The following is a 22975-nucleotide window of genomic DNA, read 5'->3' as shown; positions in this document are numbered from 1 at the left end:
AAGAGTTACACTAATATCAAAGGAATGGTGGAATAGAATCATTTATAAAGGATGCAAAAGGAGGGAAAAAAGGAAATGTGAATGACAAAAAATATTTTTTTTTTATTTTAAATAATTAAATTGAATTGTTAAATTGTCCATGATGAGTTGTCCTATAAGCGAGTAGTCCATGGTGAGTTGTCCCATTCTGACTAAAACTATGTATTATGCTGCTGCTCCATCAAGTTCCTGAAAACACAGTTGGAATGAGTAGAAAACAACTGAACAAAATTGAATTATAAGGAACAGGAACTAGGATTTATGTAATAGGAATAGGAAGAAGGGGGAAGCAAAATACACATTCAACTGAATAAAGAATTTAATATATCCTTGCTTAAAAAAAGTCCTGATAATTATCTTCAGTAAATTGCAATTAAGGCATCAATTTAATAACCTGTCTTGGGTTATGTGTCTTAAATTTGGTGGTAGTTGTAGGCCTCACTCTCTTCCTCTTAAATTGGTTGGGAAATGATTTGTGGATGTTACCTGAGGGAAGTAGGCAATTTATCTCATAACTTCTACTTTCCTTTTCTGAATCTATTTTCTGGATTTTTTTTCTTTTGGTCAATCTGTCTTCTTTAACAGTCTCCTCAAAGTTACTCCTCAAGATCTTGAGGTGGCTTTTTTGATCAAACGACATTACTTCAGAATTATACTCATAGACATACACATATCATGCATAATTAAGTCTATTAAGGCTAAGAGGTTGCTAGGGCTGCTGCCTGGAGCTAATCAGAGGAGAAGTGAAACAGAAAGTTCTAGCCAGGGAAATTTGGGTAGAAATTGTCCATAAAAAAGAACGGTGAAGAGAAGGAGTTAAATATGAAATTTTGGAGGAGATTTATCCATATGCTTGGTGAAGTTTCTGAGGGTTTTTCTAGCTTGGGCTAACTACTTGACTTCCTGTTCCAGTCCCTGAGAAAGAAGAGGAGCTAAAATTGAAACTTAAAAGAGTTTCTCCCCTGTCCCGTTCCCCCCCCCCCAAAAAAAAAATCATTGAAATAAGAGGAACAATTCTTTTTCTTTGCCTTTTGTCTGGGGACTGATACTTTGTAAAAGTATTTATAAAAGTTCTGGAATTGGGCATGATCAGTTTCTAGCCAAGTTTGGCAGTGACACCAAACTGTTCAGAGTGGCAAAAGTAATAAGTATCTCTGTGCAATAGGGAAATGGGCATCAAAATGTCAAATGACATTCAATATTAACAAGGACAAAAGAATGCATGTTGGAGCCAAAATATTAACTACTTATACAAACTAATTACATCAGAAATAACAGTGATTGATGAGGGAAAAGCTCTTGGAGTAATGGTAAACATTTCAATGATGGTTTCAACAGGGTGTGCATCTGCTGTAAAAAGGCCAAAAGCTTGTTAGGAATAATTAGAAATGATATTGAAAATAGAGATGCCAACATTGCAATGCCCTTGATGTAAATCAACAGTGTGAACACCTCTGGAATATTGGAATATATGATATAGTTCAGAAAAGGGCAACTGAGATGGAGAAGCTTCTGTATGAGGAAAGGCTGGAACATTTGGGACTTTTTAGTCTAGAAAGAAGGTGAATGAGGGCACATGATTGAGATGTATAAAATTGTGCACAGTGTGGATAAAGTGGACAAGATTAATATGTTTTCACCTTCCCAAAGTAGTAGAACCAGAGATTACCTCTGAAGTTGAATCCTGGAACCATCCTTAGACAAAAAGAAAAAAAAATACAGACCTTTTAATTAAACTTTAGAATTTGCTAACAGAAAATGAATGTCAGATAATAGTTTGGCTGGCTTCCAAAACGCTGGATAAATTCATGGAAATCAGTGGCTATTGGCCTTAATGGCCTTAATGGTAGTGTGACTGCCTCTGAAGGCATCTGCTGGGAAACCAGGGGCTTCCTTGTGTAGTTTGTTGGCTAATGTGAGAAGAGATTGGTGGACGACATAGACAGCAGGGCACTGCTTATGTTCTTATTTTAAACTTTACCTCTACTTTCCTGAATAGTTCATTTTCCAAAATAGGTTTTATTCATTTGCATGTCTAATTAATAAACATGCCATTTTATGTATCTTTTAAGCATGTGTATTCTTCCTCTAAGATGGTAAGCAGGAGATTTTATTGTCAAGCAACATCCTAAAGTCTCATATGTTGGTTTGTGTTCACTCATGCTTCCTTCCTAATGTCTTTTAGTGCTATAGGCCTAATAATGGAAACATTCTTCTTTGAAGAAAGGGGGTTCTGATTCTGCTGCCTTGACTTGTAGCTTAGACCACTTTTAGAATATATCTCTCTCAAAACTGATTTTATGTCTCCATTTATGGAAGAAAATAGCTTTTTACTTGTAACTGTTGGCTTGTCGAGAATCATATAACAATCATACTCCAATCCACTATGGTAAAGCCCAGCTTGCTTCAGAAGGATATCACCACAGCTCTTGATGTTGCTTGCTATAGGTTCGTATAGGTGATCTGGATAATCTGAAAGTCTTCATGTGGTCTCCCTTTTATAGAAGGATGAGAAATAAGTAGCCATCATGTACTACAATGTGAAAACTTTATTTGCAGTGAGCTAAGAATGAGCAATCTACAGCTTTCTAGGTGTGTTAAAGTAACATGCTGCCCTACTGCATCTGGTGAGAGTTAAGGATTCAGGACTATCGACAGAGTTATAGGTTGCCGAGTCTTAATGCAACACATACATTGCTAATCTCTATGTCACTGTCTTAGTTTTTCATGTGTGTCTTTTAGTCTTTGATGTTTATATAATACAAGTTCAATATGTAAATAAACTTCCTCTGAACATCTGCAAGAAATCCACTTGTAAAATAAATATGAAGTTGCATGTTTTTCACCTAATGAGAAACAAACAAGCTTTCCTATAAATCTATATGTATTTTTTTTTAAAAAAAATAGAAATTAACATATAAGCAAAAGGGGAGATTTGATGAGAATTGCTCTTTACAGCTCTATGCTTTCTGGATTCAACACTTTAAAGATAGCTTTTGTTTCTTTTTGTTTATTACTGTGCTTAAAATACTGGCCCTTTCCAAATAGGAACATGATAAGGCAGGACTATTTCCTGAATGCCTGCCTATTTTTCCTTATTGCACTTCAGGAAATCCTCTTTCCTACCTAATCATAGTCTACATTCCTAAACACAGGTCATTGGCCATTGTGAGTTAAAATGCATTGAATTATGCTGCTACTAGATTAGCAGGAGATGCACTCCAAGATAAAAGATTTGCATATGTAGTGCAGCAAACTTGAATTGTTTGTTATATAGTACTATTACCAAGAGGTTTTCCAACCACTGGTGCATAGTAAGAAATATTATCATAGTCCTGGCTGTTTCTGGCTTATAATTATGTCATTAGTTTAATAGAATTTAATTATAGTTTTTCATAAAGACATACATGTACACCTTCATCATTACTAGTTTAAGGCTCTCTGTTACAGCACTGTGGTTGATATAAACATTATTTTTTTTTAGAAACGAGATCAGCAATTATCCCCACCATCAGCAAACTTGCCACAATGCAAACTTTGGAGTCCTGAAAGTTTTATTTTTTTTTCTGATAAGTATACAGAACTATATCTGGTTGAATATGTAATACAGATTTTAGCTATGTCTACCATAAATAATAGGTGTATCAGAAAACACACAATTGCCTCAGTCAAGCATTATGTATCAACAATTAAGAATATGTTTATAAAAATGATAATTTGTCTTTTTACTTGTAGGTAAAGGAGTGAGAGAAGTTAATGAGACAGTAACTAAAACACCAGGTTTGTATACGAGAACAGTTTTAGAACTAAGCACCTTAAGTTCTTCTGCAGTTTCTCATACAATAAAAATACTTCTAGCCTTTATCAGAACACTTCATCACTGATATAAAAATTTACCTAAATACTGAAATATAAGCTCAATTGTCTGAAACTGCACTTTTTTAAAAAAGGTACCCATTATTTTGGCATTATTTAGGGATATTTTCATTACCCACACACATACAAAACTTGTGAATAGGGTCTGGAGGCCCATCTCTGCCACTTTATGCAACCTTTCTGTTTGGAAGGAATATTTTATTTTATTTATTTTATAGTCCAATTCTTATATGCCGCCCTTCTCTTAGATTCAGGGCGGCTTACAATGCATTATAGCAATAGCCTGCATACTTTTATGTATATTCCTGCTTATTAGGGCTTTCGCCCTCCCCCGCCCCCCAAGCGATGTTGTTCTATACAAAGCTGGTTTATTGCTCCCACAATCTGGGTCCTCAATTTACCTACCTCGAAAGGATGGAAGGCTGAGTCAACCTTGAGCCTGGTGAGATTTGAACCTGCACTAATTGCAGGCAGCTGGCAGCTAAGTGCTAGCACTTAACAGCACTTAATCCGCTGCACCACCAAGGCTCTTATGAAAGGGATCTAGGAGTGCTAGCGAAAAACCACTTAAGAGTGAGAAAGCAGTTGCTTGCAGCTGCCAAAAAAAGCCAATACAGTCCTAGGTGGTATCAACAGAGTGTCAAAATAATGTACTCTGTTAGTACAGCTTGATACTGCTTTAGTAAGACCACACTTGGAATACTGCATCCAATTTTGATCACTGCAATATAAACAAGATACTGAGACTCTAGAACAGTGTTTCTCAACCTTGGAAGCTTGAAGATGGGTGGACTTCAACTCCCAGAATCCCCCAGCCAGCACTGCTGGCTGGGGGATTCTGGGAGTTGAAGTCCACCCATCTTCAAGCTACCAAGGTTGAGAAACACTGCTCTAGAAAGAGTCCAGAGAAAAGTAGCAATGATGATTAGAGGGTTAGAGGCTAAAACATACAATGAAGAGTTCCGAGAATTAAGTATGAGTAGTCTAATGAAGAGAAGGATCAGAGGTGACATGATAGCAGTCTTCCAATATTTGAATATCAAAAAGAAGAAGGTGACAACCTAATCTCCAAAGCACCTGAGGGCAAGACAAGAAGTAACGGATGGAAACTTACCAAAGAGAGATCCAAGTAGAACTAAAGAGAAATTTCTTGACAATAAGAACAATTAATCAGTGGAATGGTTGCATTCAGTGCACCGACACTGAGATTTTTAAGAAGAGTTTGGGCAACCATTTGTCCATAATGATATAGGGGTTGGACTAGAAGACATTCAAGATCCCTTCTAATTCTGTTATTCTGTTATGATATATAGAGCTGTAAGTGATTAAAAAGTGATTTCAAAAAATATTCTGAACCTCATACATGCACATTGTGCACCTCTTCACTACTTATTAATATAAACAGATCTTTTCCCCACCCCCTTGCAAGCTTGAAAAAAAGATAATGCCATGTTAAAGAGAAAATCACCACCATATTTAATATTAATACAACTCTTAAAACAATGGCCCCCTTTTCTGGCTTGTTCAGAAGCCTGAAATAAATTAGGCCATTCTAATGCATAAGAAAAAGGTGTGCTGTGCTTGCATGTACAGCTTGGCTTGGTAGACAGATAGACAGAATATCTTCAATTATGGGATTTCCCCATGCATTCTCTAGTTGCACAGCCAATGCATAATTTTATCATCATAAAACTAGATGGCATTAGTTCTAGAACTAGAAACTAATTGCTAGAAGCTAAAATCTAGAACTAGATTTTAAAAGATCCATACATTATATATTAGAATCTAGAGAGACTATTGCTTTATATCAGACAATGTACTATAATGGAGAGCCTTATCATAAAAGTAGGAGTTAAACACACCACAGATGTCGTATGTAAAAATTATTCTGTTCCCATCTTATAAATAGTGTGCTAGAGAAAAGCAAATATATTTTAAAAATCAAATTCATTTCATAATGCTGCATATTTTAATTTGTTCAGTTTTAAATTTCAGCTTCTCCTGGATTTGCTTAACTTTCAAATTCATAACCCTGGCCTCAGAGGAGGATTTACAGGATTCACAGAGAAAAATACCATGTGACAGTAATGTGCAAATCAGCCAGGACATGATTTGAAAATGGAAAGTTTCTACTAAAATTTGGGATCTGAAATTGAAATATAATAAATTTAAGTTCTAAATGTGACCATTGATTCTATAAATAGGCCTTCCTCTTGAAACACAGTAGTCTTTGGGATTCTCTTCTTCCTTACTTTTCTTAAACAAAAACAACTTTTCAGAAGTTCTTGAATTCTGATTCAACCTGTCACAGATTAAAAGCTGTCACATGAGAAAACAAAACACTAACTTTAAATATGTTCTTATTCCAAAGGATGTCTAACAACACCCATAGATTTTCCTTCCTTATTGTTTATTTATTATATAGTTCTTAGTTTTGGAGTCTCTGTGGGCCCTCACAAAACAAAATAACAACACTAGCAGCACTTACTTTCATTGCCCAATGAAGTTTTCTCTGTACTGTAGCTTACCCAGGTACTAGTGAAACATATATCAATGCCAAGACAGAACAAGAATTTAACTTGCTCAAGTATGTTTATATAATTCTCACCTAGATGTTTCAGCCTGAGGGCTAATTAGCCCATAATGCTACAAAATGAAAAATTCATGTCACAAGACTAATGTTCTTAATTATCCAGCTACCTGTGCATTCTTTTCAGTGGTGTTATAACCTTACAATGCTTTCAGTGTGTCTTCAGTGTTGAATGTGCAATATGTCTTTTTAGTCTTTAAACAAAATGTGATTCCTGTCTCTCTCACCTACCAACAAAACTAAAATCTGAAATTAAATTGTACTTAATTTGCACAATATAATTGATACCATGTTACATTACAATCCACCTATTTCCTTGCTAACTGAGAGGTTTTGGTTTTGCTTGTCTTCCAAATAATGAAAGAAAACCAAGAATCCGTGGCCACCTTACCACCATGAGGAAAAGAGGCTGACAAATAAGCTGGCCTATATTTTAAACAACAAAGTTACCGTGAGAGTAACCAATATGGAGGACACTGTCTTATTGTAGGCATGAGAATCAGACATCCCATTAATTCTTCATGAAAATTTTACACTGTGCACCAATATCCAATTTTTCATGTATGATTCTCAATGAAATAAATGGGATTTAACTATGTCTACCATTTGTCAAGAATGCATCCAAACTGTCTTGAGCTTTTTTTTTCTAATGGATGAATGCTTTTCTTAACTAAAAATGTAATACTGTTCCAATACATTATTTCAAAAACATTTCATTACAATGACCAATGTCACTGTACTTTTTTTTAAAAAAAAAATCTTTTAAAAAAGCTATTTCCTTGTATTTTTTTGGAGAGCTGAAAAGAGATTGAAATAAGGAGAGAGAGAGTGGTTTCTTGAAATTTATTTTAAAACAAATTTAGTTAATTTGGCATTTTCCTACCTATCTATTTATTATGGAGACATTTTTTGGGGGGAAAGAAATATGTATATTGGGCAAAATTATGTATTCAGAGGAATACAGGGAAACAAATGTATAGGAAAATGTGTATGTATGCTTGTGTGTGTATAAAATCATGCACATTTTGGGGGAGGGGATACTGTGAAAATAGGAAAAACAGAGTTTTAAATGAAGAAACTTAAAGGACTTGGAATCAATGCATGAAATTAGTTTATTTTTATTTGAAATCATTCATGGTACAACAGAAAAAATCCTAAACTTCTATACATCAAGGTTTACCAGAAGTGTTATCATTGATATATTAATATTTTAGATTGACAAGTATTACCAATTATGGAACCACCTGTGTGTGCCAGCTATAATAATGTATTGAATAACTTGTTGAATAAAAAAAAAAGGCATCTGTTTGTAGACCAAGGTGATTTTCTTTTGTATTTCTTCTTCAGTTCCCTCCGATGTATTTTTTATAAATTCACTGTGGAAGGGGTTTTATGAGCATCTAGGGAAAAGACAAGTTGCAACTCTTACAGTTGACTGGTTCAATGCTACAAGCAGTAAGGTGAATGCTACTTTCATTGATGCATCCAGCATGCAACTTAAATTATCAGGTGAGATTAAAAACCGGACATTTGTCATCGAAGCTATCCAAATGGTATGCTGATTAAAGGGTCATGGACATTTCATGGATATACATTAGTCCTTGTTTAACAACCCTAATTGAGACTGGAAACTCCATCGCTAAGCAAAGCAGTTGTTAAGCAAAACATTGTGTAATCACCCTACTTAGTGATGACAGTTCTAACAGTCCTTTATGCAGTCGTTAAACAAAACATACAGAGGTGTTTATACTTCACATGACCATGACTTGCAATCTCCTATCATATTCCCCACTGAATTTACTACAATAGGTGTTAAGTGTGAGGATGGGTCATAAGTCATGTTTTTTTAGAGTTGTTGTAACTTCAAAGAGTTACTAAACAAATGGTTGTTAAGTGAGGACTACCTGTATATGGTATTTCAAATCCTAATCATATACATACAGTATTATTTCAGAACCCTATATGTAAAAAAAGGCTATTAAGTGCGCAAAATCATCAGATGCTTGATGAAAACAAAACAAAAGGAAACTACATTTTAACAATTGTATTGCTATAGTTTGGACGTTATGATTTCCTAACGCACTAAGTTAGTTTTTTAGATAGAACTAAAGTCTGTAGTTCAGCTTTATTATGACTTTCAGTATCTGCAATTTCCATTTGAATTTTGGTTTGGGTATACATAGTCATAATTTTCTTTTGGTACTCTGCAGCCCACTTTAATCTTGAATCATTCCCTTTTAATGAGAATGGTAAAACATGGTTTGTTTGTTTTTTACTGATAATGCAAACATTTATGTGAAATATGTCATACTTAAAATGTTTCAGCATCAGTTGGCCATTAATAATTTTAGGTTAATATGCAACTACTTTTATTATTACTTTTTAAAAATAGCTTGTCTTTTCAATAGCATAAATTTAGAATGACAGCTAGGTTTCCGAATGTATATTTAAATTAAAATTCTGTGTACTTTTTTGTAAATCAATATTCAGTTTGAAAGTACCGCATTTGCCCCTTTAAAAGGAATAAGTATTTTACTGAAGTGCTAGAAATAAAGGAAAAACATTCTATAGAGGGGTGGTTAAGACAATGCCGAAATACAGACTCACAAGTCCAGTTCATATTTAATTTGGGAAAATTAGGACTTGTATTGGACTTTGTAATATTTGAAGGCCAGAATTATACGTGATAGGCTAATCATTAAGTAAAATATTGTGATACGTCCTGCTGATTTCATCATTGCCACATCTTTACTAGGGTATGTTATAAAAACATTGCCATGACATTCAGGTAACATATGGTCTAGTTTAGAAGCTTTACTGTAACAAAGTAGGGATTTTATTTGCCTTGTTACATGTTTGCCTAGCAACCACTAATTAGTCCTCATTTTATGTAAATGAAGTTGAAAGGGTAATTAAACTGATTTTCACATACAGATTTCTTGAACACATATGGTTGTATAAACTTGCTTTCAAATAATCTTTTATAGGCACTTACAAGAAAGAAGAAGCTCATTTACTTCTGAAAGTCTATCATGTTAAAAATCCTAAAGAAGGTTTTGTAAACAAGCTTGAAAACGACAAATGGTCATTGGATGGCTATGTAAGTAAATACACATCTCTGAAAAAAAAATGTTAACTGTATTGAACAGTTTGAATAGTGTCACTAAATATGAGACATATAATTATATTTTATATAATATTGCATACCATATAATTTCCTTCTTTGAGTGGGATCTTACATGAATGCATATATATTATACAGGTAGTCCTCTCTTCCTCTGTATCTCTCTTCCTTCACTGAAAGGGCTAGAGGAAGATATGAAATATAGCCATCAACTATTACTGAATAATACATGTAACATAAGCATGTGCAAGCTTTGTAAATTTCTAGCATCTGCTTCAGAAGAGGTACTTTACCCTCTGTCTCATACCTACTGTTCAAATCATCTGTGTGTGTGCGTGTGTGTGCGCGTGCGTGTGTGTGTAGATATCTCATGTACAAGAACAGTTAATACACATATAAAGATATATGGCTTCAATAATGCTTTCATTTCAATTATTAATAAAGTCTGATTGTTTAAAATATTTAAATATTTTTATATTTATCAGTCATCTTGAGTCGCATGGTTGAGTTGGACAGCTATAGAAATTGAATGAATAGATAAGTAAATGAATAATATGGATAAATTAATAACATTGTGAATTGTGGATTAGTTCATTCAGTCAACAAATTGGTTTGAGGCAGATTCTTTCTGTTTCAGGTATCATCTGGGCTTGAAAGAGGTGTCTTTACTTATCAAGGTGATATACATGGAAAAGATTTTGGAAAATTTATGTTCCAAAGAGAAAGTAAGAATGTCTTTTGAACACTCCATAGTATATTGTATGTCACTCCCATTAAATTATGTTACTTCATTCAGTGAGCGAACAATTAGAACAAATATTTGTTTTGCTGAATTCTTAACAAATTTGTAATTCACCTATATTAGATAAAATGTGATGTTATGTATCTATTTCAACACTTTTGATGCAGCTATTCATTTTTATACCACTGCAACCTAACTGCAGATTGCTTATATAAAATCTCTCAGTATAAATATTTATGAGGCATAGATAATGTATGATGATGATTTTATCCTAGTGCTTCAGCAATGCAATCCTATGCATGTTTATTGAAAAGTAAGCCCCAATTATGTTCACTGGGACTTACATTGATTGCAGCCTAAAATACTTTTACAAATTATTAAAGTTTCCATTTGATGATGGAGAGCATTCTGTGCCATTTAAATTACTTAGGTTCTTTTGAATTTTGCATGTCTTTGAAATGAAAAGAAAATAAATTTCAGTTTCAAATCTACCAAGGATTTGATATATCTCTTGCATTTCTAATAGGCCATACCAAATTGTTTTGCATCTTACTGTTTGATCCTAGGATAATGAAAATAGAATTATTTTAGAGGACAGAGTTCAAAGGATATTCCCCTCTTGGACACCTGGGCGAAGAAACTCTGATTCTCAGATTTCCCCTCTGTCAGTTTTATATACACATGCACACACCTTCCTGAAAATACAGTGTTGACATGATCCTTTATTTAACTTTCAGGTCCTTTAAATGTGGATGCCGATCACTCCAATCACAGCTATGGTACAAATAGCAGTTCTGTGGCAGCTGCCATTCTAGTACCCTTCTTTGCTCTAATATTATCAGGGTTTGCATTTTACCTCTACAAACACAGGTATAGTAAACACCTTATGATGCATTTAATGTTAAATATGAAAAACATTAAGTAGCATTGTTCGTTTCACATGGGTTATTTATTTATTTAGCATATGGCATACAATGTCGGGGAAATCTGCATGCTAGACACAATACAGTCCTGACAGCCTAAATTGCTAGTTCATTCTGTTTGGTGCTTGGGTGGTATCCATGGTGCACAGCAGGGAATGAATGAGCTTACAACAGCTGACTAGCTGTGCTCGGGTGGTTGGCTCTTCCGAGTTCCTCTGCCGGTCTCACCTTGCCTCACCTTGTGTTGCATTGCCTCACATAGAGCAGGACCAACACCGGCTTCTGCTCTTTTCACACACACAAATGCAGCTGATTTTTTCCCTTCAAAGTGTATCTACTTACAATATTTCATGCTTTACAACTCCTGGATGGGCAGGAGCTAGGGATCAAGCTATGGAAGCTCTATCTCATGGAGCTGGGCTCAAACTGCCAGAGTGCAGACCATTTCTGGCAGTTCCTGCATCATTAAGACACTGTGCCACTGTGTCCCCTTTCAACATGGGTGACATGACCTCTTATTTTCAAGTATTAGTTAGCAGATTGTTTACACCAATTCAGGTTTTCAGATATCTTTCTAGGATAATCTAAAGGAAAGTAATATTTCAGAAATAACTAAGGTAGCATAGAATTGTGCAAACTCATCCTTCTCACTTCAGAAATAACTTGAGGATCCAGGAGTATTTCCAATTTAGAGAATGGGTCTTTCACAGACAATGTAGCTCCATTCAAAAAAGGCTTAACTCTAATTCTATAGGCCAATTTTCTACTCACCAACAGTATCCTCCTGGGTCTGGTTTTAATTGCAGGTTGTTCATCTTTGTTATCAAACTTGGGCGTTGGCCAAGACAAACAATTGCTTCATTATAGTTGTTAGCAAAGGGAATTGATAAGGTTGTCATCTGCATACTGATGGAAATTCACTCCAATATTCTGAATTCTTTCTCATAACATTAATGTGGCTACGAATGGATTACTGAACAAAATGGAGCTTGGAGTCTCTGAGAATCCCATTATGGATACACTGGGAAATACAATAGAATTTATTGTAAAATGATGTCAACTATGTGTTTTACTAAGGGAAATTTCTGTCATCCAATTCCTTTGAAGATGTCATCCACCAAAAGATCAGAGCAATCTGAGTCCCATGTCATCGCTGAATCTCAATAGAGTTGGTCCAATGAATGTTTCTCTGGAGTGGTGAGAAATTAGAGCGGTCACTCACTTTCCCCAACAGTTTTCAATCAAGAGAAAGATTCTTTAATAATGGTTTTATCATTGCCTTCATTAGGCAGGGAAAGACACCCCTTCCTGCAAGGCAGCTCAAATTACTTCTCTGAAATTGCTGGGTAGTTCTTACTCAGATAGTTTTCTTAATCAAAAATGTCATAAAATATATGATTTTTCAGTAAGGATGAATCAACCAGGTGTTTAGACTGAATATGGCATGTTTGTCCCTCTATTGAGACCATCCCAAGGACCTGAGATAGGCAGATGTTGTTTGATGATGTTAAAGATATCATTACAGGATGTAAATTGTGGCAGATAAAGCTGCCTTTTGCAATGACTTAGGGGTGATTTTGTCAGTGCTGATGGAGTTTTAGCAGTGCTCCAGGTGTTTTTGAATTGCACCAAAGTGCCTATCAGTACTATTTTTGCTTTCTTTTGCCGCAGTTGTTCTACTTTTATTTGCAGGCTTTATATTTTGTGCAATTTTGTACAGTTCTTTTTCTTCTATTCTGCTGTTTCCGTATATTGGAAAGTCCATATATCACATTAATATACTGTATACAACAATGTGAAATCACAGCTTCAGTTCTTTAGCTGCTGTTTGCCTTCATACTCATTGACCTCTTCCCAAAAGCCTAGGATGTTTTAATGTATTGGCATAGTATATGTGAAGATCCAAGCAGATTGGCCTATTGTAATTGACAGATGGAAATTTTGTCCATGCACAATTTTTTAAGTACTGTCCAAATTTTTGGGTAGGGCATCCAGTCTACCAATAACTACTTGGACCACTAAAGCCATTTTAAGCCATCATCTTTCAATTCTGATTTTCAGATCTTGAAACTTTGTGATCTTCTCCAATTCTTTCTCTTCTATTTTCTGGTATTGCCACAACAATTATCCACACTTTCTGCTTTTTAACTACAGTTAAATCTGGTGTGTTATGTGCCAAGACTTAATGAGTTTATTTAGTTATTTATTCATCACAGCATCACACTTCTACAGTGTCCTACTGACCTAAGTAGGTAGCTTACAATTTTAAAAAAGTTTGTATTTGGAAATCCCACAATATTTTAGCCTGCTCATTTTCAACTCATTTTTTTTCAACTTTATGATCTCACCAATTTTTTATTACTGGAACATGATAATTTTTACAGATATTCCAATGAATTACTTTGGCTACTCGGTTATACCATTGTTTATAATCAGTTTTTGCAGTCTTCTTTCCCAAACTGAGTATAAGATCTACTGTTTCTTCTGCTTCTTTGCACAATCTGTTCTTTGAATCATTTGACAATTTTTCAGTTCTGACCTTGATTGTGTTAGTTGAATAGTGGGGTCTTGAGCATCCAAAATCAAGTCTTTCTCATTTTTAAAAAATGTTCCAGTTGTAAGCCATTGCCAGATTGTACTTCAACCATTTTCCCCTTTGTTCTTTTGTAGAAATTGACCATATTATGCTTTTCATTGCCAGTGTTCTGTTTGTGTTTTTATTACATTATTTCAATATGCATGGTTTTTTTCCATGTACAAACAGTGAGTTCCAATTTTTAACTTGTCTTTTTACATAATCCTCCAGTGCATATTTTCCTTCTTCAATAGTTTGACTTAAAGTAAACTTTTGCCTCTATTTCTGTGGGGCACAAATCTGTCAATATCACTATGGGGATGTAGTGCATATTGAATAGTCATTAGCTTTCTTGCTTTTTTTTTTTTTTTTTTTTAAATTTGATTTATATGCCGCCCTTCTCCGGAGACTCAGGGCGGCTTACAGTGCGTTTTGGTCCAAATTGTCCAGTTCAGCTTGTGTCCAATTAATAATTCCAGCAGTGTATCTTATCAGAGGTATTGATGGCTTTCATGGTGTTTCCACCATTGAATTTTTCCTTTGGCATTTTTCCTCACTTTTGAGATGTATTCTTTAGCAATCATATTTTTAACTTGTATATGCTTGATGTTATCTAACTGTAAAATGTTGTATACTTGTAGGCTTCATCCTGATGACTCCTGATGGTTTGGCCATTTGGCATTTCAATTCCTTTACTGTTTTGTGGGTTTACCTTGATTCGATGCTACCATAGCATATTTGTCTATGTCAAATTCCATTGCTATAGCTGCTAAAAATTCTTAGGATATTTGTCAATGATTGGATTTCAATTTCTGCTTTTCCATAAAGTTTCAGATCACTTGTATAAATCAAATGTGAGATTTTATTAGCATTTTTTGCTGTTTGGTGGCAAAGATTTGTTTTATTCAAGATAGTAATGACAAGGATGATAACGAGTCATCTTGAATGATGCCTCTCCTAATGTTGACTAGTCAGTCACTAATTCTGTCTTCCACTGCTTCATTATTTTTTTTATAAGCATTCTAATGTTTTCACTGACATCAGTTGTTTCCAAACATTTGACGATGTGATGATGATGATGATGATGATGATGATGATGATTTTATTACAAATCAGGGAGCTTGCTATTTTCCAAATTGTTTATTAGCTTCCCAATGGGCTCCACTTAGGCTTTATATGCATTTTATATGCATAAAATCCATATTAATGCAGTATTTGTATTTATTTATATGCAGTATAAACTGCATAATGCAGTACTTGGGGGACTGCCACAAAGAAGAGGGGGTCCAAAGCACCAGAAGGCAAGACAAGAAATGATGGAAAGTAATCAAGGAGAGAAGCAACCTGGAATTAAGGAGAAACTTCCTAAGAGTGAGGACAATTAACCAGTGAAACACCTTGCTTTCAGAAGTTCTGGGAGCTCCATCACTGGAGGTTTTTAAGAAGAGGCTGAAATGGTATAGGGTCTGAAATGGTGGTATAGGATCTCCTGCTTGAGCAGAAGACCTCCAAAGTCTCTTCCAGCTCTATTCTGATCGATTGAAATAGGATTGCCTGCAATTCAGTGCTTTGTTTATAAGTCTTCATATAGCTCTTTTCAAGTACTTCCCAGGTGGTCTAGCATGTGTTGATAATACATTTGCTTTGCAGGGCAACAAAGTTAGTCTGAAGAAGTGACCTGGAAAAATCTTTAAAGAAGCTGTGTGCTTGCCATTATTAAGGGTGCAGTTGCTTCTAGTATTTGAGTAGAGACATTTGGTTCACGCCAGCATACTTACAGAAGTGCCCCTTCAAATGATGTGTACTGCTGTAATATTTGTGCAGCTTTTCCAAATGTACGTTTATGTGTACATTGTTTTGCCAAATATATGCCTTTTTATATGCAGTCCTCAAGCCAAGACAGATGCTAATTTACATCTACTGCATTATCATTGGTGGCCAGCTACTGATTGAAGCCTATTTACCCAAATCTGTTGCTAGCATTACAAGTGACAGTGCAAACTATTATGTACATCATTAGCACTGGCTTATGAAAAGAAGTACTGTAAATCCCCCTGATATTTTTTTTTAATTCTATAGCATTTTACCTGCTGAAATCTATTTTCACAATTACAAAAATGGGAAATAACCTTGAAGATATTTCTTGCAATTTAGTAGGCTTTTAGTCTTAAGGACTGGAATGAAAACATTCAAAACCTACCAGAAAGCAATTCCCATCTGTTAAACTCTATTTTAGGCAGCATCTATGATTGCATCTCTCAATTAGTCTAAATAATTAATCTAGTAGAGAAATGAGAATATTTTCATCCTACAATTTAGTATGCGAAATAGCTAGCTGTATTAAAGATGGGTGTTTTTTTCCTTAACATAGTAATTGAGAATGTTATGAATGGCAATGATAGTATGCTTTCTCTATCAGTCTTTGTAGCTCTTCTTTCTTTTTCTATCTGGAAGAAACATGTTTCCAAATTTGTCATGTTGGTCACCATATTTTCAAGACACATGGCCTAGTTCAATTCTTTTTCAAATGGAAAATGCTGAAGAATTTGACATTTATTCTTGTTACTATTTTGCACTCTCAAAAACCCATATCAAGCGGTAGGAAAATCCATTTAGTTGAGTGATGTGAATAAAACAAAAATTACCTTAGAATGTTTTTATGCTATCCTCCAGAAACTAGAATAGGATGAGAAAAGACAAACAAAAGCAAAGATTTTAACCATAGAAAATAGCAGATTTTCAAAACATAAATAAAACCGTTACCATATTCTAAGTTGTAGAATATGGTAAAACAGTATTAGCATGTGCCAAAAAAGTTGCTGAAGGTTTATGCTGAATGAGTCTTCCCAAGGAAAGCATTCCTCAGATGAAACCCTAGGGCAGTGATGGTTAACCTTTTTGGCCCCAAGTGCCAAAAGCGCAAGTGTTTGCACGCATAATGCAAGACACACATGACTCCCTGTGCTCCACCCCCCATGCAAGCATGTGCAACCCCCTGCATGCACCCTGCCCCTCATACATGTGCATGCGACCCCAGCGCATGTGTCCTGCACCCTGCGCATGCATGGCAGAGACCCAAAAAACCAGCCGGCTGGCAGGAGGCACACGCACATGTGTGGCAGAGCTGAGCTGGGGTGACGGCTTGCATGCCCGCAGAGAGGGTTTGCCATCGTGGCCCTAGGGTCATAATGCTCCAAATTGCTCCTGTAATTTTAGAAAAGGTGTATTGTGGCTTCTCATTTCAGACGGAAAGGTTGGACAAGGTTGTTTTCTCCAGGTTTTAGGACCCAGCCTTTTCATTGACTTCTTAGAAAAGATGTTACTAGTCAGATAAGAATTTGGATTAATTTACTGAATCCCACAATAATCTGGAAAGCCATGTTAGTACTTGTTTTGATATATGAGAAATACTGGGTTAGAGTTTATTTTACCATTCTGCTCCATGCTTACTAAGCCAATTCCAATTCAACTCTCTGAATATCATGCCTTGAAATGGTAAAAAGTAACAGGAGTATGCAAATTATTTCTGCCACATTTCCAGCAGTTGAATCTCAGATCTTTTTCTCTCCTTTTTTTTCCTTTCTACACTTGCAGAACAAGACCAAAAGTACAGTACAATGGTTATGCTGGACACGAAAACAGCAATGGACAGGCATCATTTGAAAATCCTATGTATGATACAAACTTAAAGCCTACAGAGGCAAAAGCTGTGAGGTTTGACACAACTCTGAACACAGTTTGTACAGTGGTATAGCCTTCAGTGCCCAATTTGACTGATTCATAGCCATACCTCTGATGGACAAGCAGTAATTCCTTTGGTGCCATATACCAGTTTCCCTTCTCCACTTGACTTCACTGCTGTAATCTTTAACATCTCCTGGCATAGATGCAGCAAGGCTTTTTTTTCTGGAACCTCGGTCTTCTGGGGAATCAAGACTAAGGCGATGTCTTCGTCTCAAAGGTGGATTTGAAATACCTGGCTGTATTTGCTCCAAATTAAGGCACACATTCAAGGAAGACTGCCAAGTCATATCCATCTGTCATATTTAAATGCCTCAGACTTTCACATTTGTATGTGGCTGGATGCCTTTCAATGCAATCTTCTGGGCACTCGGATCACTCCCTTGGGACCTATAACAAACAATAGCACCATAAATTATCCCCAGGAATAAGAACACTCTGAAGGAGATTTAAACAAAACCAATCAAAGGAGACGACAAAGGAGAAGATGACAAACTTCCTCGGGGCCTGCACACATCTCCGAAATGCTTTACCATTGAGACCTTGTTCACAATACAGCCGTACAGTATATCTCAAACGTTCACGTAGAAGGCAATCTACAAACTTCCCAGTCAGCTGTTGTATTGCAAAATGTTAATGCACAATTTTTTGCACTAGTGTGGTATGAATGAGTAAGATACTGGTTAAAAAAACAAACAAATATACAGGGTTTATACACACATTGTATATAAGCATTTGGCCTTTTTTTAAAAAATCCAGTAAATCATTCCATGACATTTTTTTTTCTAATATGTATGTTGTACAACAATCCATTTACTTAATCCTGCAAGGATAATTCATGAACAGAAGGAGACTATATTCTGGTTGGTTGGGTTTTTTTTTTATAAACACCAGAGCTAGGAATAAGAATAATTAAATGGATTATGAAGAGAGGGGTCCCATATCTACTAAACATTAATCCCAGTATTGTTTCTTCTCTGATGTGATTCATTACTGTCAGTGTCATACTGTATAACAGCAGGGGGGTCAGGCAGCTTCTGCTGCTTGCCATGTACAAAATGTGAATAGTAATTTATTTTAAATAGTTCATAAAGCCTGTGAGCCTTGTGCTCATAAAACAGTCTTCCTTTTTTGCATTTGTTTTCCATCTTTTATTCTTCCCCTCCACTGACATGAATTTCTGCTGTACCATTATGCTTTCAGAGGCATAGAACTCGGAGCTCAGTCATATTCAACACAGCAACTTCCCAGAATAACCATGACCCTTTTCCATGGGTTGTATGGGTGTGTGTGTCTGTGTGTGTTTCTGTGTGGGATTGTTTTGTTTGCTACATTTTTAACCAATACTGCTTAATGCTTTTGTAATCATACAGCTTGACAGAGCAAGTTTGAGATTTAGAGGTATTTTTCAGTATAATAAAATGAGCATAGCCTCTCCCCCCTCTCCCAAAAGGGGGAATGGGTTACAACAAAAATAATTGACAGATTCTTGAATCATATAATCCTTTGACAAATATCATTGATTCAATGTGGCAGACCTACAGCATGGATGCCACAAAAGGCGTTGGCATAAGGAATCTATAGCACTGTTGGACAAGATTAAGTATACCTAGACAAATAGGTATGATGGAATCAGACTTTGCTACTCTCTACTCCTTTGCTTAGTGAGAACAAGGCATAGGAGTCTCATTGTATTGTACTGGGCAATAGAGGGTCACCATCTCATAGTTTAAAGTTCAATTATGATTCAACTTGCCCAAAATGTTGACTGCAACTTTGATCAATTAAGTCAATCTCATTGGTTACATCCAATTTTAGCTTGCATGCAGTTCTCTGGACAGTTATGCAATGATGTGCAAATACCTAATTCATCCTGATGGATTTAAGGACACGTGCTTATGCACTGTTATTTATATTATTACAGGATAAATCATTGCTATTATTTCTCTTAGCTTCAGTGGGACAATAATGAGATATGCTACCACTTATTTGGAAGGAAAGAGAAAGGAGGGAAGGAAGGAAGGAAGGAAGGAAGGAAGGAAGGAAGGAAGGAAGGAAGGAAGACAGACAAACAGAAAGAAAGAAAAAGAAAGAAAGAAAGAAAGAAAGAAGAAAAGAAAAGAAAAAAAAAGAAAGGCTTTTAGGATTGTTCTTCCCCAAAGTTTCTTCAAGTTAGTACACAAGACAGGTTCTAAACAGCTGCACAATTAGCTCCTCACATCCTCAGGAACATTGGGCTTACGTAAAGTAACAGCCCTAAGATACATTAAATTATTTTTGAAATGGAAAAATGGAACAGATTTTCAAACTAAATTAAGTATATTTCAAGGACCTCTTTTTGTGTTGTTAAGTGGAAGAAAACCCTTGGCAATCCAAATTCCTGGGTGCCTAAAGTAGCTGTTTGGACCTTGGCCGTGATTTTGTCCACCCTCCCTCTCAAAGTTGGTTTCTTTGCTTTTAATTCTTGTTGAACACTTTAATGATTAAATGCATTACCAAAAATTCAGTGTTAACAGGAAAGATGATAACTTTATGTTATATGGCAAGAAAAGTTTGCAAGGCAATCTGATCAAAATAGAAAATGTTATATAGTTTTGATGGAAGATACCAGCAATATCAATATATTTTGCTGTCCGCTTGATTTTTTTTTTAAAGTTTATTCTTATAAACTTAGGAGATGTCTAGACACATTGCTTTGCTTCAGATGCTGATAACCTATGAATATGCCATGTGCATTTACAATTTTATATGATCTTCAACAGATGTTTGCATTCTCTGGAAGGGCAGCAGTGTCAAGCTATATTTCTTGAAGTCTTGTATTGTTGTCCACTGGAGAAAGTCAAACTGTCACTGCTGCCTTTGTAGTCACTTTATCTAAAATTATACTGATGGCAAAAGTAACCAAAGTTATTTAAAAGAAAAATACATACAACATTGAGAGAAATAACTGATTTTTTTTCTAACTATTACCAAGTCTGGATAAAATGTAAGAAGAGGGAATTTTTTACAATAGTGTTATCAGCATGTGTCATTGATTCAGAGATCTACCTGTGCTGATACAGTAAATGCAAAATATCTCCTCTCTATGAGGAGCCTGATTCATTGCTTTGAAGTCAGCTGCACGGGGGGAAGGCCCACTGGATGAGCTTCATCTATTGAAATGAATTGGGAGAACATTCCAGTTAATGGAGTGGCATTCACTGACCACAATGAATCACAAAATTAGAATTATAGTTTTGCTTTTTGTTTTGTTTTTTCTCTTTTATAATGTCTTTGTTTAAGATCTTGACTAAGCTTCACATGTATCAGTGAAGTATAATTATATCACAAAGAGTAAGGTTGTTTATGCTACAATTAGAAGTCATCAACACTTTACCAGATGCAGGCAAAACCATTTCAGTTGGAAATATTTCATTTGAGTTGGTACTAAACATTCTGCAGGCCCACTGATACTGGTGAAACTGCAGGAAACAGCTCGTTTTGCACGTACAGTGTATCTATCTAATAAAAATAGGTTTGTAGAAAGGCTTTTTTTGGGGGGGTCACCTCTGTGCCTATCTCTAAAGAGTTTTTGTGTTCCATCTGTTTTTGTTACAGTCACATTGTATGCACTGACCACGTTTGATCTTCCATTTCTTCCATTATTTTCAGAGCCCAGATCCTCAAGTGCCACCTAAAGTCTATTCACTTGAGTAGGGCTTGAGCTGCAGAGCAACTTGAAAACACAGCCAAGTTCCCTCAGTCGTTGTGGTATTCTCATGCCAAAGCAAGTAATGCATTTTTTTTTCCTATGAGGCATTTATAGTTGACTCTTCCCCAAGAAGTCTCAGATTGATTATGATAAAGCAAAGATGAACATGCTAAAAGAAAGAACAATTAAAAAAAAATAGGTAATGTGCTTCAAAGCTGTTTAAATCTGCTTGTATTACCCATCTTGCCTTTCTCCAGGCTAGCTGCAATAATTTTTTTTCTTCTGTAATATATTTTGTAAACTAAACAAAAGCTGTCATTCAAGAAGGGGGAGGGGGAAGCTGGCATTATGACCATCAACCTAATTTTCATCCTCAGTACTCCATTCTGCCATTTCACCTCATGCTGCTGTGACATGAAGTAGGTGCAAAAGAACTTTTTTGTACAGAGATATATTTTTTATGAAACATTTGTAAAATTATTAAATATGCTGTACTTTTTGATTAATGTAGGTAAATTGTTAAAAAAATGTTTTTACAATACAAAGAAAGAAAATCCTGTAATTTTCCCAATACTGTAAAATGCACCATCTTTAGCTGATTTTTTTCAGTTCTGAATCTATTACACATGTATTAATATTAAAGTGGCCTGTTTAAAATATACAGTAATTTTTTGGGCAAAACAAAACAAAAAAAGTATAAAAGATTGTAATATAGCCTGTGCAATGCCACCTATCTTAAAAGCAAATCAAAATTCTAATTAAATATTTAATTTTAGATTTCCAGATTATTGTATGGCAGTGTATTGTTGTTAAAAAAATATCTTCGACTTTTCTTTCAGTTGTCAGAATTTCTACCAACCAACTTTAAAATATAGGGCAAATGTAATCAAAGTTAACTTGAAAAAAGTATCTATTGCTGCTCTAAGAAAAATAGGTATCCTCATTTCTCCTTGCAGTTTGCACTGCAAGCTGTGCAAAAGAATACACATGAGGATTAGGGTCTGGCAGCTATCTTAATATGAAACCAGGAGACTACAGAGTGTGTGTGGGGGTGGGGGGTGGGGAGGTGTCAGATGACTCTTGATATAAGGTAATATTTATCTTCCTTCCTTCCTTCCTTCCTTCCTTCCTTCCTTCCTTCCTTCCTTCTTTAAAAAAATTCCACATCTTTTTAAGGGTAAATGTTAAGTTTTCCTAATGACTTTGGGCCTTTCCTTTCTCCAAGACACATCACCTGAAAAATAACTCTTCCTGGTTTTTATATTTAAGAAGAAGAGCAGGAATCACATTGCTCAGTCAAGAAGAGTTGTCTGTCACAGTGTGATGCATAGGACAGAAATACTGAATAAGGACCCACGTGGGTAACTATGAGACGATGCACGTTGGAGATAACCAAAATATAACAATGTGGCCAAAGCACAGATATGTACGCACAGATTCTTGCACAGCTGTACAATTGCTCCATTGCTGGATAAGTGAAGGGAAAGCAAAGAACAAATATGTGTCCTGTGAGAGATCAATGCAGAACTTGTAAAGTATTTTCTCTGGTTAATGGAAATATTAAACATCTTTTAAAGCTGGGTGGGTATAGGTAATGCAGGTATAAGAGCTTAACCCAGCCCTGATCTGAAATATATCAATCTTATTCCTCACTTAGTCGCTTAGGAAACAATC

The 22975-nt window shown here is 35.5% G+C and overlaps 1 protein-coding gene across 2 annotated transcripts in view; it reads left to right on the top strand.

Moving 5' to 3' along the window:
- The window catches only part of CSMD1 (CUB and Sushi multiple domains 1), a 1102994-nt gene extending 1083248 nt beyond the window's left edge, over positions 1-19746 (top strand). The window contains exons 65-70 of one of the 2 annotated variants that reach the window (XM_034436752.3): positions 3775-3819; positions 7853-8014; positions 9493-9605; positions 10267-10354; positions 11109-11241; positions 17464-19746. In XM_034436752.3, the coding sequence (XP_034292643.2) occupies positions 3775-3819; positions 7853-8014; positions 9493-9605; positions 10267-10354; positions 11109-11241; positions 17464-17623 (701 nt within the window). In that variant the 3' untranslated portion in view covers positions 17624-19746. The remainder of the gene's footprint in view (positions 1-3774; positions 3820-7852; positions 8015-9492; positions 9606-10266; positions 10355-11108; positions 11242-17463) is intronic. The other variant, XM_034436753.3, reaches the window with a different exon arrangement.
- Positions 19747-22975: the final 3229 nt, after the last annotated feature.

This window comes from Pantherophis guttatus, chromosome 1 (genome assembly GCF_059756535.1).
Source record: "Pantherophis guttatus breed Tessera chromosome 1, ASM5975653v1, whole genome shotgun sequence".
Lineage (NCBI taxonomy): Eukaryota > Metazoa > Chordata > Lepidosauria > Squamata > Colubridae > Pantherophis > Pantherophis guttatus.
Note: the sequence above shows the minus strand (reverse complement) of the source record. Positions and strands in the feature narration are given on the sequence as shown.